Source organism: Gopherus evgoodei, chromosome 2 (genome assembly GCF_007399415.2).
Source record: "Gopherus evgoodei ecotype Sinaloan lineage chromosome 2, rGopEvg1_v1.p, whole genome shotgun sequence".
Lineage (NCBI taxonomy): Eukaryota > Metazoa > Chordata > Testudines > Testudinidae > Gopherus > Gopherus evgoodei.
Window position 1 is genome coordinate 152,911,562 of NC_044323.1, and position 17,859 is coordinate 152,929,420.

General features: G+C 52.8%; 1 protein-coding gene across 1 annotated transcript in view; it reads right to left on the reverse strand.

Annotated features, from left to right (window-relative positions):
- The window catches only part of ARHGAP25 (Rho GTPase activating protein 25), a 44,836-nt gene extending 35,066 nt beyond the window's left edge, over positions 1 to 9,770 (reverse strand). The window contains exon 1 of the mRNA XM_030551982.1: positions 9,291 to 9,770. Coding sequence (XP_030407842.1) covers positions 9,291 to 9,351 — 61 coding nt within the window. The 5' untranslated portion in view covers positions 9,352 to 9,770. The remainder of the gene's footprint in view (positions 1 to 9,290) is intronic.
- Between the last annotated feature and the right edge of the window lie 8,089 nt (positions 9,771 to 17,859).

The following is a 17,859-nucleotide window of genomic DNA, read 5'->3' on the forward strand; positions in this document are numbered from 1 at the left end:
TCTCTGAAACAGGATAGATACTGTCAGCAGGCTGTCAAAGTGAAGGCCAGTGCTGTGTTCAGCTGTAAGACGCCACCGCCTCCAGGGAGGGATGTGTTAGCCACAGTGGAATATATATTCTAGTGCGCATAGAAAGGAAGCTGCATTAGTCTGTTTTCTCAGCATATTTACAAGCCTCTCCAACCTCGCTAAGCTAACAAAGCCTAGGGAAATAGGCCATGCTTGGAGCTAGAGTTTTGCTTTGATCCCATCTCTAATCCACTATTCTTTGTTAAGGTTTTAAGGAGTAGTTTAAGTACCATGATTACTGGTAGGCCAATGAAGATAAATATGATACCAGCGCATCTGGAGGGGAAGGGGGTTGGAATCCTGAATTTAGGACCTGGTTTTGTAGCTGCTCCCTTGCTGTAGCATGCACCAAGCTCCAAACTTGTTTGGCTTTTAGAGGTGCTGAAAATCCAGACCGGTCTCTGAATTTTGCAGTATAAGCCCCTATCCACTTCTGATGTCTGATGCAGAATGGAATGCGGTAGCTGAAGTAACCATGCGGAGCTGTAATAAGGGTAAATCAATCAAGACTCACACCATGGGGAGACAGTGTTGTCTAGTGACTTGGATACTGGACTGGGAGCACAGCAGAAGTGGGTTCTAATCCTGGAGCTACCACTGACTTGCTGTGATGTTATGTTAGTCATTTTCCTCTTGTCCATTTAGACTGTATGCCCTTTATGGTAGGGAGTGTGTCTCACTATGTGTATGTGCTGCCTCTAGCCCGCTGGGGTTTTGATCTTGGCTGGAGCTACTGTAGTATGCAAAAGCTTATGCCCAAATAAATGTGTTAGTCTCTAAGATGCCACAAGGACTCCTCATTTTTTTGTGTGTGTTTGATTGCTTTGTTTTTGGTCTCTTTTTTTTTTTTTTTAACACATAAACCAAGGAAACTTTAGGCCCTGTCTATGCTACAAATTCTCTGAACTGGTAGCCAGTCAGCAGCATTGACTTGGCTGCAAACCAGCTTCACACCCACTTACAACATGCTGAGTACCTGGTTAGTAACTATTGTGCCTTGGTCTCTACACAGCACTAAGATGATGAAGCCACACAGCTAATGTGGGTCCCAAATAACTGTTTACTGGCTCCATATAAACATAAAAGGCATACAGATATACACAGCCACTGCAGCTCTGTTAGGTTCTGGTGGCTTCTGTAATAAAGACACTGAGATAAGGTGACCAGATAGAAAGTGTGAAAAATCTGGACAGGAGGTGGGGGGTAATTGGCACCTATATAAGAAAAAGCCCCAAATATCAGGACTGTCCCTATAAAATCAGGACATCTGGTCACCCTACAGACAGGCCCCAAAGTAGAGGGCTCCCAAACTATTTAAAGGGATACCACCCAATTCCTCTACTCTATTGTAACTATAACAGGACATGTGTCCATACCAGTGGCCTGGACTGTGACATAGTAGTTTGCCTGTGGGTGTGGATTGTCTGGTCCTGCTGCTGCCGCCCAAATAGCTGTGCTGTAGGGGAAAGCAGTGCTTTGTATGCTACAGGCACAGCTCTCTGTGTCTACCCTGCAAGCCTTCTGTCCCATGCTGAGGCATTATGGACTAGCTTTCCTAGCTTGCAGTGATTACAAACAATCTGGGTAGCAGGTAGGATGGAGTGTGAGTTGCATGTGGCTGTGCTGTGGGGGAAGCAGCAAGGTGGACACAAACCTGCAGGCAGCTCAGAAGAGTGTGTCTCAACCCGGCTGTGAAAACACATTTGCACTTCTTAAGGAGGCAGGGCCAATCATCCCTGACCCCAAAGCTCTGTCCAGGGCCTGGCACTGATGCTCAGTTGGACTGTCCCTGCTCTCAGGTCAAGGATTTAAGTTGTGTGTTCCTGTATTCTGGGGCAATTTGGGGCCAGCGTCAGGGCTACTCTCACTTACACTCCAGTTCCCCCTAGTGGGCTGTAGGAAGCAAAAGAGTATCTGGAATGCAGCATACTCCGACCACAGCCCAGCCTGATCACCCCACACCATCCGCCAACCTGTGACATTCCCCCAACCCTGGGATCTGGGAGCACAGCTGGTGTCAGGAGCTCCCTGGCTGGGAGTATTTCTTGGGACTGTTTTTGCCCCCTTTAAGGCCCCTCTATGCTAGTAGGGGACTTAACACAATGGAGAGTCTTCTGTAATTCACTCTATATACCTGCTCCTGGAAATTTCCATTACATGCATCTGAGGAAGTGGGTATTCACCCACGAAAGCTCATGCTCCAAAACGTCTGTTAGTCTATAAGGTGCCACAGGATTCTTTGCTGCTTTTACAGATCCAGGCTAACACGGCTACCCCTCTGATACTTCACTCTATAGGCAGAGCCATGCATAAGACTGACTCCCTTAGCAGGTTTCAGGCCAGAAACCACAGCTCTGTGGGTTCCCGCTTTCACAAGCTCGGGCCTCCGTGTGCAGAAAGGCCCCCTCAGGTTTGCGAACAAAACCTGTTTAAAGCTTTCACCTTCAACCCATTTCCGTTCCTGTGCTTTGTATTGCCAGTGCCTGGGGCACCTTTGCCTCTGCTTCTCTGGATGGTCCCAGCGGGTGGGCTGGTAACGGTTCAGCTCAGCCCTCTTTTGGCCGCTGTTGCGGAACAGGAAGCTGATAACTGTGAGTTTGGCACATTCTGAGCGGCTTTCTTTTGTTAAATGCTTCTGATTTTGACTGTTTCCCTCTAAACACCCTGGCTGCACCTCCAGCTAGGAAACGATGGGCCATGTCCACATGCACCCTGCCTGTTCAGTGCTGCCTCTTCACTCAGCCCTCCGCCCTCTTACACGTGCCTGGGAGATGTGCTGCAAGCCATGGTGGCGTTCTTCCTCCTGACTGAGGACGAAGCCTACTGGCCCAGCAGAGTGATTGCAGGGTTACTCTGCAGGTAACTGAGCTGCCTTGGTTCCAGTAAAAAGTAAAGGAAGCTCTGCACAAAGCGGGGTGTTAAACCCGCTGCTCTGATCCTATTCAATTTTGGGGTGTTGCCTCTTGGCTGCCTAAAATTCCACCTGCGTGGTTTTAGTGAGCCAGGCTTCTCCTTTGCATTCAGCACCAACTTCCTGGCCAGAGATGCTGCTGCGCATTCATAAGCAATGGCTGCATATCGTTCCCCCTAAATAACTTGCCTTCGGTGACAAACCCACAAGCTGGCCACACAGCTCCTTATTACATGTGCCCGTTTAAAGTCCTGCTCTGTACAGAACACAGAGGCTGCCACAATGCCTCCCGCCCCATGAAAGTGGAAACACAACTACAGAGCGCCCTCTGCTGGCTGTTGAAGAAGCTGACCGGGAAGTGGCCAGATTTTTGTACTGTTGCAAATTTGATATATGCTTGGTATCAATATAGTAGGGTTGCCAACAGCCCCTTGTTACAAGGCACGTCCCTTATTTTTTCATCTCTGTACAACAAGTTGCTGAGTGCTGCAAAAAGCAGCAAGAAATACCCCTGGGGAATGTAGGTGAGTACCACTTATAATGATGATGATAAATTATTTACTGATAATATTAAGAGGTAGGGAGACCAGACAGCAAATGTGAAAAATCAGGACGGGGTTGGGGGTAATAGGAGCCTGTATAAGAAAAAGACCCAAAAATTGGGACTGTCCCTATAAAATTGGGACATCTGGTCACCCTATTGGGAGGAGGGGTGTGGCAGGGCTGCTAAGAAAACAGTCCCTTATTTTTGAAATACAGTGTTGGCAACCCTAAAATATGGTGATTATGGGTGTGAGTTTTTACTACTATAGTGTAGATGCTGTTATGCCAGCATTCAGCTGCTGCATCGTGGTAGTATAGATTGTTCCCCTTCCTGTACAAGATAAGCTATACTGTTTTAAGCTCATTTATACTGTTTTAAGCTGCATGACTGAACCACTTGAAAAGTAATGTTGCTGAGTCAGTAGGTGGCACTCTTCCACCCAAGTCAGGGCTACATCCATCCCCAGCATGGGTTTTAGGGGTTCCTTGGGAGGTGCATAAAATGAAAAGCTGCCATCTGTCCCATAAAAAAGCACTCTAACAGCATGGTAATTGCAGTTCAACTTTTCTGTGTAGGCAAGACCATAGAATGAAACAATGCCCAATCAGTTTTGGGCTGGTTTAGTAAGAATATCTATCATCTGTCAATCAACAAAAGTTCCTGGTACTACTGTTGAAAACATCCATTTTCCTTGACATTGAAAAAAATAACCTGAAAACCCAAAATGTTTCAGATTTAGGATTTTCAACAAAAACTCAAGCCATTTCAATAAAAACAGACAAAGCTTTAATTAAAATAAGGAGGAGTCCAGTGTTAGATACTTAGTATTTAAGGTGCCACCAGACTCCTCATTGTTTTTGTGGATACTGACTAACATGGCTACCCCCTGATACTTGGTACCATGCAAAACTTTAATTGAAATTCTTGGCAAAAACAGTTTGGGGTTTTTTGTGTGGTTTTTTTGGGGTTTTTTTCAACCAGTTCTAGTTATAATTCTGTTCATTTGTTAATGCCTAGCCTAAAATAGTGTTGGTGTCAAAACCATCAGGAGACTTGAATTTCATACAGTTTCATAGAATAATAGGAATGTAGACATCATCTAAGCCATTCCCCTATACCAAGGCAGGACCAAGTGAACTTAAACCACCCCTGCAGGTGTCTGTCTAACCTGTTCTTAAAAACCTTTAATGACGGGGATGCCACAACCTCCCTTGATTAGCTATTCCAGTGTTTAACTATCCTTGTGATTAGAAAGTTTTTCCTAATATCTAACCTAACTCACCCATGCTGCAAAATAAGGTGATGACTCCTTTGTGGAAATGGAGAACAACTGAGCATTGTTCTCTTTATAATAACTTTTTATATATTTGTAACCCAAGGTAAAGGGCTGAGTATAGGCTAAACGAAACCTGCTGGGGTTTCAGTCTGTGGTTCCTGGAGTCTAGGTGTTTCCCTCCTAAGGCTTAGAAGAAAAAAATCCATCTCTCTCCATTAGCTATAGAGAGTGACAACAATCACATCCCTGCTTGAAGCTAAGAGAGACGTGAGCTGAAATTAGGATGTAGGCAGGACCAATAGGGCAGTCGAGAGTAATGTGGGTAAGTGGAGTTTACCCACGTCTCGTTGGGGAAATATGGAGTTCGGTTTTGGGTAGTTTAACCACTTCTTTTTGCTACCAGTACATCCCTGGGCAAGTCGTCCATAAGATTTTTTTTAAACCAGACGGTCCTGCTTTTCTTAGGTTTGTCCCCCAACCGATACGAAGACAAAACTGGAACATGGTGTAATCCAGTATTGGACAACACCATTTTGAAACATGCCCCTGCTGCACCTGGCCGGCATGCCCTCACACGCATAGTCACAAGGTCACATGGACGGGGAGGTGGAGTCACACGGGCAGAGGCAGCTGGGGCAGGGAGCTTCACTCTCCAAGAGGGTGTCTCCTGTGGGGTGTGACTTTGCACTCCAGTATCATAGGAGCTTCTCCCACATTTCTTGCCCCTCTGCTTTTGTTTTTTCGTGACTAATGCTTTATATTTTGGAGGTAGGTGGCAACCAGATATAGAACCAAATCCTGATCCCACTGAAGTCAACAGGCTTTTGTCCTGACTAAGAAAGTGCAGGATTTGAGCCCAGTCTCTGAGCGTTGCAACGGCCCTGCTGTAAATATCGGCCCCTAGTTTCCACCAGAGAAGAGGCAGTTTGGCTCCTGAAGGCGAGTACAGCCATCGACTGAGATGGGAGGTGCAAGGTGCAGAGAGAATAACATTGGAGAACAGGAATGGAGTGGCACTAGCAGCAGCTAAGTGCTGGAAGCCAGTTTCACAAGGCCTTCTGTTCCCATCCCTCTCTCTGCTCGTATTGTGAGCAGAGTAACATCTGCAAGTTATGAAGTCATTTCCTGTTGCTCCAAATGCACACAGCAAGTATGTTACACACCTCTCAAGCAAGGAGAGTAGGCCTGCACTGCAGCATTAACCTAGCTGACCGGCCTCAGGTTAGCCTAGCCCAGCTGCACTGCAAAGCCCTGGCTGACTCATGGCATCTTTCCCGCTGTTGTGCTCCTCCATGAATGTCACTAAGGATGTTGGGGGCCGGCTCCCAGGAGTCTTTGGGCTGCAGTGAGCTGAGCCGCATGGTGGTTCTTTCCCAGTGAATTGTGGGAGAACTTGTCTGTCCTTCTGGGCACAACAGGGGAATTGTGGGAAGGCACTAGGAGACTATGAGCACTTCACTGGATTAGCCTGCATCCTCATCGCAAAGTGGCAGCTTCCAGCCCAAATGAATAAGGCCCCCAGGATCTAGCCTATACCCCCAGTCAGACCAGCTAGCACTGCTAAACTCAGGTGAGGTTTTTTTGTGTGAAAGGAGGGGCTCAGAGGCAACACACAGGTAAGAGCCCAAGTTAACTGTACAGCGAAGACAGACCACCTAGTGTGTAAGAGACCCAGGTGGAGCAGGATGGAGCAGCCTTCAGATTCCAGCCCAGCACAGTAGAGACCAGATCATCCTTCAGCTCAGGGGAAATCAAGGGTCTGATGTAACAACTGTTGTGTGGAATTCACCTCTTTGCAGGGAGCCTGTACCACACTTGTGCACTTACCAAGTGGTCTTCTGCACACCCATTGCCCATGATGTTTGAATGTTCAAAGCACCCTACATGACATCTCCCCTCACTCCATCTCAGGAAACAAAAGTTTATCACTTGCTCCATTTTGTAGATGGGGAAGCTGAGGCCCTGAAAGGGAAAGTGACTGAACCCAGGCTTACAAATGGAGTCAGTGTCAGAGCTGCAAATGGCCCTCAGGAGTAAGAGGCATCTGAGTCTTATGCTCAGACCGCTAGATCATGTGAACTAAATGCCACAGTGACTCAGCCAGAGCTGCTGTGTAATACTGAGCAGAGCAGGTAAATAGAAACATAAGGAGCGATCATAGGGAAACTAAACAGGGACTGTCAACAGGCTAGATCAGCAGGGTCTCCAAAAACCTGTTCCATCATGCAATGTCCTCAAACTGCTGCCTCTCTTTGGGACTGCCAGGTTAGGGCAAAGCAGACTTGAGGCAGACTTTTATCCCTGGCAAATGCCAACAACAATTGATTTCTTTTGCTCTGGGTTTGTACAGCACCTAGTGCAGTGGTGTCTAGGGCCACACCTGAGGTGCCAAGGTGCTGGGAGACAAACAATAGCTAATAACTCTCTTTCAGAAGACCCAGGCTCCACACCTTCAAACAGGAGCAGTGGGGGCAAGCAGCTAGTTTTAGCATGATAAGTTTGTGAGCTGGATTATAGGATGCAGTTGTCTGCCATAGCAGGAGAGTGGACTCAGTGACTCAGAAGGTCCCTTCCAGTCCTATGTCCTATATTCTGAAGCCCCTAGTGGGGCTGGGGGCACTCATTTTAGCCAGCAGAGCCATGTGAATTCATTCACAGCACTAGCTACAACCCTGGTGACCCCCATAAAGAGCCACTGCCCCCTTTAAATGTCTCAGCCTTGTGCCAGCCCTGACCTATCATCTTCAGAGCCAATGACAGGTGAGTCCCTTAGCACAAACTCTCAATGGGACCGGAAAAAACTGGTTCCTTAATGGCGGTGGCCTTCTAATAAAGGTGGAGCCGAACTGCGCTTACCAGATGTCAGATTTGGGGAGGTCCCTTAAAACAGGAGATTACCTAATAAGGGTGGCGCATTGCATAGGCCTCTCTGTATGAGGGAACTCTTTGATCATTCATCAGCGGGGGCTGGTAACACAGGCAAGTGGGTCAACAAACCCAACACAGAGTCACTGTTTCCTCTGGGCGTAGGACCCTTTTTCTTCTCTTACTTTCATTCTGACTCTGGTTTGCACAGGCAGCTGAGGGGGTACAGTTCTGTATGCATCCTCAACCCACCTTCCACAATGCAGAGCATCTCTGAAGGAGACAATGCTATTTGGTCCCCGCTAGCCAGGTCTGTTTTCCAATAGATGATTGAGATTTGTAATCAGTGAGAAGAACATCTAGTGTATCACTCTAATTTCTTTTCAGGTCTGGGTGTATAAAGGATGTCTACAATATCATGACATCAAACTCAATGATCAAACAGTCTTACTGCAAATCAAGAAGAAATGAGCTTTCCAGCAATATAGGGAAGGGTCTGAACCAAACCCCTGAATCCAAACAACCCAGTCTTTACCCAGAAGAGATGCAATGTATCTAGCTACCTGTTTGTCTGGGTATGTATATTGTGTCCATCAGTGTGAGATCTGAGCAGCTGTATCCAAATCAGAATCTGATACTGAATTTGTAGCAACCTTTGTGCTTTAACAGGCCGAACTGATCTGAACATGTAACCCACACACCACCTGGGTGTGGTGTTCCATCCCATCTAATGGCCTGAGACCACTTAGCGAGAAAGAGAGAGAAAATGAGTCTGCTCTACAGACTTAGCTAACAGCCAGGTGGCTTTTTAGCTCATGCACTAAGCTCTAGAGGTCCCAGGTTCAATTCCGCCCACTGACAACTGGGGTGTGTCAGTGTTACAAGTGGGGGCTCGTCTGGGATTTCAGCTGGGAAGTCTCCGCAGCTTGGGATGTGGTTCATCAGTTAGGAGAAGTATGTAACCCACACATCTAGAACAGAGTAAAATATACCTGCTAAATGGCCCACTTGCTAAAATGGTTGACTCCCTTCTCTTGGGATAACCAAGGATTCAAATACTGTTAACCCCATTTTACAGCTGGGGAACCAAGCCACAGAGAAATACAGAGCTAGATTTTCAAAAGAGCTCAGGGACAGATTTTTGAGTGCTTAGGATTGAATGTGGATGCTGAGCCCGTCTGAAAATTCTGGCCTAAGTGCCAAGGTCACGCATCAATTGAGTCAGTGTCAGAGGTCAGGTTTCCTCATTCTCAGTCCTGTAATAACCAGATCACACTAGTGGGCCATCATCATTAGCCTTCATTTGGTCAGCAGTCTAGAAAGCACCAGGCTTCAGAGAATGAAAGCACAACACTGTTGCCAACCCCTCTGAATCCAAGCAAAGATGACTGAGAAACACGCTCAAATGTCTCAGATCTCATGTACGTTGCTTTGCCCTAAAGCCCTCCAGATCCCCAGCTGATATAAAGCAGCGTGAATTAACACCCACAGAGCTACACTGATATACTCCAGCTGAGGACTTGGCCCACTGGGGGCATACAGGCTGAAGTCACTTCATCAGACCCATTGGCCAGACAGGCCCCTGATTCAGGCAGGAATTTAAGGGTGTAAAAAAATAACGTTACCTATTTTTGCAGCATCCAGTTTCAGATTGAAATCCCAATTCCGTGGCAGCTTGAGAGACATTTTGAACCAAGGTTTTATTTTGCTTTTTAAATGTGGCTATTTTTCCAAGCGTCTCTGTACTGTGACACTTCTTCTAATCCCGGGCCCTGTTTTGATTCCCTCCAGAGCTCGCTTGAAAAATGAAGCCTCGCTTAAGGTTGATTTGCCAATGCACTTCCTCCTGGGCTCGGTTGTAAGCAACCCCATAAAAGTACTTTTCTAGCTTTCTTGCAAAGCTTTCTCTTTTGCTTTCCAGATGCACCATAAGCCTCTTGGTTGGCGCTTTTGCAGGTCCCCCTTTGGTAATACCTCAGTCACACTTTAATTCACAGAAGCTGAAGTTACGGCTGCATTTCATCCACCAGCCCCTGGCTTCACTGAAAAGCACTGATAAATAGCACAGCTTCTGGGTTTGTTTTCTTTGCATTTGAGGAAGTGGGTGTCCTTTCTGTTCAGTTGATGAGCTCAAAAAGACTGAGCTTTGCCTTGTGGTGGAGGGGTATAGCCCAGCATTCAGTTTCGGGAAATGTTAGACTTAGAGCAGACTGGCTGCTCTGGTGACCTGCTGCAGTTCTACCAACTAGCTCATAGGCAGGTCAGCTTGGCTGGGCAAATATTTAGGTAATAGCTGTGCCTGGCCTGGAAAACTGCATTTTTTCTAAAGACACAAGGGTCGGTTTGCAGTTGCTTGGCACCTTGAATCATCCTAGACATACATGCAAAATGGGGTTAAGATGGTGCCAGATCAGAACAGCAGTGTTTGCACACACTTTGCACTAGTGCAGACAAATGCACTAGGTGCAGGGCACTGTTGAAGCTGGCCCTACTCACCCAGACCTTGTGCACTCTGCAGCACACTAAGGCCTGTTCCCAGCGCTTAATGTTTGCCAGGGCTGAGCCCAGCACCCCTAGGCTTGGCAATTCATAGCCCCGGCACCTCTGGCTTGCTGCATCAGGTATGAATGTAAAAAAATTGCTTAACCTCTGGCACCTCTTTCGTTACAATTAAAGCACTGTCTGCTGCACTGCCTGTGAAGTCGGGGGGTCGGGGAGTGAGGGAGCAGGGGACATACAGCAGTGAAAGCCAAAACACTGTCCTGGTGGGTGTGAGGTGGATGGCCGATGGAACTCCTACTCCTGAGCAGACTTTGGAGCAATACACTCTGCTGCAGGGGAACGTGAATTACTCTGAGGGCGGGCTGGTTATGATTACAAGCGAGCAGCATTAGCCAATATTTAGAGCAGGGACCTAGACATGAAATCCTGTCCCCATTTAAATCAATAACAAAAACTCCCATTGATTTTGGCAGGGACAGGAATCCACCACTGGGTTCTCTACCTGATTCAGCCCCTGACTCAACATGTGGCCTGGGGAAAGTCACTTCACCGTTCGGTGTCTCACTCCTTCCTTCTGCAAAATGGGGTCAATATCAACTATTAGCGGGAGCGTCACATGGACAGCACCACGTGGAAAGGGAATCGGTCGCCATTTAGGATTTCACAGCTGTCTTGATCCTGCTCACTCATTCATGGAGTGCAGCTGAGTCAGACCCTAGAGCCTCCAGCTCCAAGATCCTCCACAGGAGCTAAATAGGCATTTAGCTGTGAGCAGTGTGGGGTCTCTGACACACATCCTTACAGTTCTGATTCCATCTAGCAGAGGTCAGTGATGTGCATTAACCAATTCATACCAATACTTCAGTGCAAAGCATCATTATTTGCAGGGGGACTAGGAGACTTTGTTCACTTTGAAAGGCTCGCCTAGCATTCCTGAAGCACTGTGCTTCACCTCTGTGTAAAGAGATCCATTGCAGTATAAAAAAGGAAAAGCAAATTCACCACCTTCCAGTCCTATCAGTTAAGAAACAGCTTGTCAAACACATGGTAATGTAGAGCAATCATTTCATGGCCAAACGTCAGTGCACATACTGGGAGCCCCCTGAGGCAGGGGCAGAGAGAAGTTGCCTTGACTAGGAGGAACAGCCAGGCCATGAGCACAATGCAATCAAAGCAGGCATGGTCTGTTTCCTGTTACAACTCACTGTTCAAGGGCAATGCATTTTAGAAGCGTGTATCTGGGGTGCAGTGAGCAGGCGGTAAGTAAAGTGCAGCATATTACCATAACATCAGGCACCACACCACGGAAATGTCTGTATCCACATACAAGGCGTGGTTCTGCTCCTACCACCTAGTGCTGTGCAGGCTGATAAGAGACTGTCTCATTGAGCTCCATACATATCCCCAATTCTGACTCAGTGTTGCCCCAACATCCGCCACAGTTGGGCTCAGAACACACACTTCAGGCTATCAAATGAAATATACAAAAAGTACGGTGACAGACCCAAACCAGTGGAGTACAGGAGTCTGGTCCTATTGGTATCCAGGAGGTGGGCAGGCAAAGCCCACCCACTTCTAAAGGACCTCCCCCCAGCCTAAGGGGAGGATCCACAGGTCTGTGACACCAACTAATTCCGTGGGACAACTAATGAAAAAACAGGATTGGAAGTGAGGTCACAGGGCTAAACGAAGGGAACCTGATGGGGACACAAAGTAGAGAACCCTGGATAATGCCCACTGCTCCTCGAAGGCATCAAGGGAGCCAGGGGACGCCGCCCACAGAAACTCTGCCCGGATGCGTGAACGGACGGAGGAGCAGAAATAGGCCCCACAGTCGCAGGAAATCCCTTCGGCCAACCTCCTCTCCCTTGTTTTGTAGATGGCTAGTTTGGCCAGGGCCAAGAGGAGGTTGACAAGGAGATCCCACGACTTCGTGGGGTCATGGATGGGGAGCGTGTAGATAAAAAGGTGAGGGGAAAAGTGCAACCAAAAACGCAAGAAAATATTCAAGAGGAGCCGGAACAGGGGCTGCAACCTGGCACACTCCAAATAAATGTGCGCCAAGGTCTCCTTCTCGCCACAGAAAGGGCAGGTGCTAGGGACAGGGGTGAACCACGCCAAGCACACGCCCGTGCTCACGGCCCCGTGAAGGAGCCACCAACTGACATCCCCACCGGGGCTTCTCACTCTCAAGAGGTGGCAGAAGGTCCCACCATTTGCTATCGGGGTGGGACGCGAGGGTGAGGTAGTGAAGGGTGTGGAGCACAAGCATGTACAGATGTTTCCGTGGCGTGGTCTGGAACACAACCAGCTGCAGATCGTGCAGCTAGCTGGCAGTGAAAGGGTGAGGGGGCCGATTGGATCCAAGGGGCAGGGGCCCGATAAAAATGTCCACGGGGCCTGGGGTGGAGGGTGGGCGGGGCATGCCTTCTCGCAGGACCCGGTCGAGGTTAGCCTGAGAAGCAGGCAGTAAAGCGGCCTTCACCTCCTGAAGTACACGTTGGGGAGTATGAGGTCTGGAGAGCCCCATGCGCTGAGCGAGCGTCAGAGGATCCAGCCAGTCTCCCCAGTCGTAGTCCAGGAGGTCTCCGATTCTGGTGACTCCCGCCAAGACCAGCCTCTGGCACACCGTGGGGGACTCCGCCACCTGCACACGAAGCTGGGGATTGTGTAGCAGGGGCTCCGCGAGGAGGTCAGCCCCTACGGTGGCCGCCACAGTCCTGGTCATTGAAAAGAGCTTCCAGGTCCTGAGGTGGTCGTGGTAGGAGACCGGCAGCCCGGAGAATTCTCGCGGAAGACCTCTCGGATGGAGGTAAAAGAGCTGCTAGTTGTATCGGAGCCCTCGGAAGCGGTGGAGGAAAGCGTGCGCCAATACGCTCCACGCCGGACTACCCGCACCAAACAGGAGCCTCTGCAGGGCCTGGAGGCGGAAGACATGGACCTGAGCGCGTAAGCACTTCAGGCCCTGCCCCCCCTCCTCCAGGGGCAGGTGGAGGACCCCTGCAGAGACCCAGTGCGTCCCTGGCCAAAAGAACTCCAGAATCACCGTCCGGAGGTTGGCCAGGAAACCCGGGGCCGGGACCAGGGTGTTGAGTCGGTACCAGAGCATGGACAGGACCAGTTGATTAAGCACCAGTGCCCTCCCCCGAAGGGAGAGGCACCGGAGTAGTCCTGTCCATTTCCGGAGCCGCTCCGTCACCCTGCCCTGCAAATCCTGCCAGTTCTCCGGCGGAGACGGATGCGTGGCAGAAAGGTAAACGCCGAGATAGAGCAGCGGACCCGCGCTCCACCGGATGGCCTGAAGCGCAGGTGGGAGGGAGCTCGCCTGCCACCCGTCCCCGACCACCAGGCCAGAGCTCTTGACCCAGTTGACCCGGGCAGAGGAGGCCGCCGAGTACACAGCCTGGCAAGCCTACACCCGTGCCAAGTCGCCCGGGTCCTAGACCATGAGGAGCACATCGTCAGCGTACGCTGACAGGACCAGCCGCAGCTCCAGCTCCCGAAGCACCAACCCCGTCAACCTCTTGCGGAGGAGACAGAGGAAGGGCTCGATCGCCAGAGCGTACAGCTGGCCCGAGAGGGGGCACCCCTGCTGCACTCCCCGCCCGAAGCTGACCGGCTCTGTCAGGGTCCAGTTGAGCCTGACCAGACGCTCCACAGAAGCATACAGCACCTGAAGAAAACCCACAAACGGGTCCGAAGCCAAACGCTCGCAGAGTGCCAAGGAGATACCCGTGATCCACCCTGTTGAACGCCTTCTCCTGATCCAGGGACAAGAGGGCGAATGACAGACCATCCCTACACCCTAATTCCAGAAGGTCCCGGACTAGATACAAGTTATCAAAGATGGTGCGGCCCGGGATGGTGTAGGTCTGGTCTGGATGGACCATGTCCGCCAGCACGGACCCTAGCCGCATCGAGATGGCCTTCACAACGATTTTGTAGTCCGTGCTGAGGAGCGAGACGGGACGCCAATTCTGTAAGTCGCGGAGGTCCCCTCTCTTCAGCAATAAGGCGAGCACGGCTCGCCTGCACAAGAGAGGGAGGACCTCATTCTGCAAAGACTCGGCCCAGACGGTGACCAGGTCTGGGCCGAGGACGTCCCAGAACACGCGGTAGAACTCCACGGTCAGCCCGTCCATGCCCGGAGATTTATTGGTGGGCATGCGACGGAGGGCTTCCGAGAACACGGCCAGAGTGAGAGGCAGCTCTAGCCGGTCCCGGTCACCCGTGCTGACCATCAGAAGTCTGTCCCAGAGCACTCTGCAAGCGTTAGGATCGGTCAGATCCAGGGGGAAAAGAGTCGCGTAGAAGGCCCTGGCCCTCTCGCACATCTCCACCGGATCCCTGACGGGGGTGCCGTCCTCCACCAGGAGGCAGGTGACATGCTTCTTGGCCCCTCTCCTTTTCTCCAGGGCGTAGAAGAAGCGGGAGCTGCGATCCATCTCCCGAAGAAGGTGGATGCGGGATCGAACAAAAGCACCCCGGGCCCGATGGTCTTCAAGGGCCTGGAGCTCCTCCCGCTTCTCCCGGCACGCTCCGCAGAGGGATGGATCCTCGGGGCTGGCGGCCAGACGCCTCTCCAGCTCCAAGACCTCCCGCTCCAACTGCCCTATCACCACATCCCTCCGTCGGCTGGTGCCCCAGGTGTAGTCACGGCAGAAGAACCGGGCGCGCACCTTCCCCAGATCCCACCACCACCGCGCCAAGGAAAAGGCGCGCCTCCACCCTTGCCAGGCCAGCCAGAACTCCTGGAAGGACGCCACAAAGCCCGCATCCTCCAGCAAGCCATTATTAAAGTGCCAATAGGCCAGCCCCGGCCTCTCCGCGCAGAGAGAGGCCGTCACGGTGGCAAGGTGGTGATCCGAAAAGGGGGCCGGCCGAATGCTGGAGGAGTGGGCCCGTGAAAGGTGGAAACACGACAGGTAAATACGGTCCAGCTGGGAGTGGCGCGACCGATGGGCCTCCATCCGGACGAAGGTGAATGTCGAGACGTCGTCCGGGTGGTGGTCGCACCAGACATCTACCAGGGAGTGATGTTCGACGATCTCCCGGAGGACATCCGCGGTGGCCGGGCACTGCTTGGTCCCCGAGCGGTCCCGTTCCTCGAGGGTGGTGTTAAAGTCCCCTCTCAGGACCAGGCACTCACGAGGATCCAGAGAGCCGAGGAAGGCAAATGCCTGCTGATAAAAATGCAACCTCTCTGGGCCCGATGTCGGGGCATAAACATTGATGAGATTAACCACAAGCTCCTCCATGCGGACCCGGAGGTGCAGCAGGCGACCTGGCACAGCCTCGGCGACCCCTAGCACCTCGGGCCGTAGGTCGGGGGAGAACAGGGTCGCCACTCCAGCCGCGCAGACAGAGAAGTGGCTAAAGTAGGCCCCGTCCCCCCACTCCAGCCGCCAGCTAGCTTCAGCGGCCGGATCCGTATGGGTCTCCTGCAGGAAAACCACAGAGTACCCCCCCTCCCGGAGGAAGGAGAGCACCTGGCTCCTGCGGAGACCCATCCTACAGCCTCGGGTGTTTAAGGTGGCAAGGATGATCGGCACCATGAGGAGGGCTGGGGGTGATCCTCGCTGGCAGACACGCCCATGGCCTCCGGCAGGCCGCGCAGCAATCCGTGACCAACCCCGAAGGTGAGAAAGGAGTCACGGAAGACACGGACCCGCCGGTAGGCCGCGGCGGCCTGCTTCCCGGTCCTCTTACCCTCCCCCATGAGGGCCCTCGTGGCCCGGAGGACCTGATGGAAATCCCCCCCACCGCTGGAGCACAAGATGGACTTTGTTTCGGGGAGCCACGGACATCCTCGAGGAACTCCCGCAGCTCCTCCCTCAGCGCATCGGGGGGTGGGGTCACTGATCGATGACTGGCCCCCAGTGGGGCCCCCGTCACAGCCCTGTGACCCACCAAGGCGGGTAGGCAGGGGGCAGATCCCCAACGTGGCAGCAGATGGACCAACTCCACACGACCCACCCCGCTCCCAGAATCAAGAAGGGGCGGTGGAAGGGGAACAGCAGCCCCTGGGGGGTCGGGACAGGAAAGAACTAGTGAACCCGCTCCCTGGGAGGGATTGCCAGGGGCGGCACTGGCATCACAGGAAGTGGGTGGGGACAAGGACAGAGCCAACAGGAGTAGGGCGGGGATCAGGGAGAGAATCCGGGAAGGAGGTAGAGGCAGGAACCGGAGCCTCCATAGGTGAGACGCCGGAAGGTGGCTCCTCCTGGCCAGGCTCAAGGATCTGGGAAGTGGGCAGGGGACCCCTAACGATGCCGGGCTCAGCCACTGTGGCACGTGCGGCAGCCTCGGCATCCAGAGAGAGATGGTGGTCAATGGGGTCCCCGCTGGGGAAGGAGGGCGGGTCTTCCACACCAAAGAGGGACACCCCCTGGGAAGCGGGTCTCGGCAGCGAGGCACTGGCCGTCGCCCCAAGGGGCTCGGCAGCTGCCAACAGAGTGCCACCCGCAGCCGAGTCGAGGGAAGATTCCAGGGGACCCGCAGAGGTGGGAGCAGAAACAGCGGGTAGGGGAAAGGAACCCAGGGACAGGGGGGATGTAGTGAGGTCACCCAGATCGAGGCCCGCCGGCAGAGGATCGTCCTCCCCCTGCGTGACCGCGGTCAAACCCAGGGCCTCGATTTCTGCGTAGATGGGAGGGAGATCACAGTCCACCACCCCGGGGCCCTCCCCGCCAGCACCCGAGGCGATACCCACCGCGGCGCTCTCAGAGGCATCAAGTGGGAAGGGGGCGAGAGAGGCTCCCTCGGGGGCTTCCACGGGAAGGGACCCCGGAGGAGGGGCGGTGTTACCTTCCGGTGCTGCCACGGCGTCCCCAGCCAGCTCCACACAATGGGAGTCATCAGGGGGCAAGGCAGAAGACTCGTCATCGGTGCCCCCCTTCCTGCTCTTCCGGGGGGCCTCCGAATCCGAAGGATGTAAGCAAACTCGAGCCTTCCGCTTGCCCTGCTTCCCCTGCACTAAGGACCAGCCCTCCATGGCATCATCCGGGGGCCGGCTAACAGGGGTCGGCTCGGGGGGCAAGGGCAATGGCTCAGGGACTCGGGGAGGCAGTGGTGGGACAGCAGAAACCGGGGAGGATTCCCCCTGGGACGAGCCCTCTCCTACGGCCGGCGGTAGCCCCGCCACACCCTCCTCCACAGAGGTGGACCGAGAAGGAGGAGGAGGGGCAGCTTCGGGTGCTGGGCAGCCAGGGGCACCGGCAATGACAGGGCCTGCGCCTTGCCGGGGCTCGGGGGTCCCAGACGCTCCTCCGTGCAGGGCCAAGGGACAGTCCCTCCGGACGTGCCCCATCGCCCGGCAGAGGTAGCACCGGGCCTCCCCTGTTGAGTAATGCACCCAGTAGTGGGCTCCCTGGTAGGGGACCAGGAAGGACCCCTCGAGCGCCTCTCCGCCACGCGCCGCCGGCGGCAGTTGAAGCTGCACTTGCTGGCGGAACGAGAGAACGTGACGGAGGGCGGGGTCCTTGCAGCCCAAGGGGAGAGGGCTGATGACAGAGACGGGGCGTCCCAAGGCAGAAAGGGCAGGCAGCAGGGCGGCATTGGGCAGGAAGGGAGGGACGGAGGTCAAGATTAAGTGGACCCCCAGGTCTTCCAACGGCTCCAGGGGGACGAACACGCCCCCCCCACCGCCAGGCCCGTCTCTACCACTTCCTGGGCGGCGGCCTCCGATGCCAG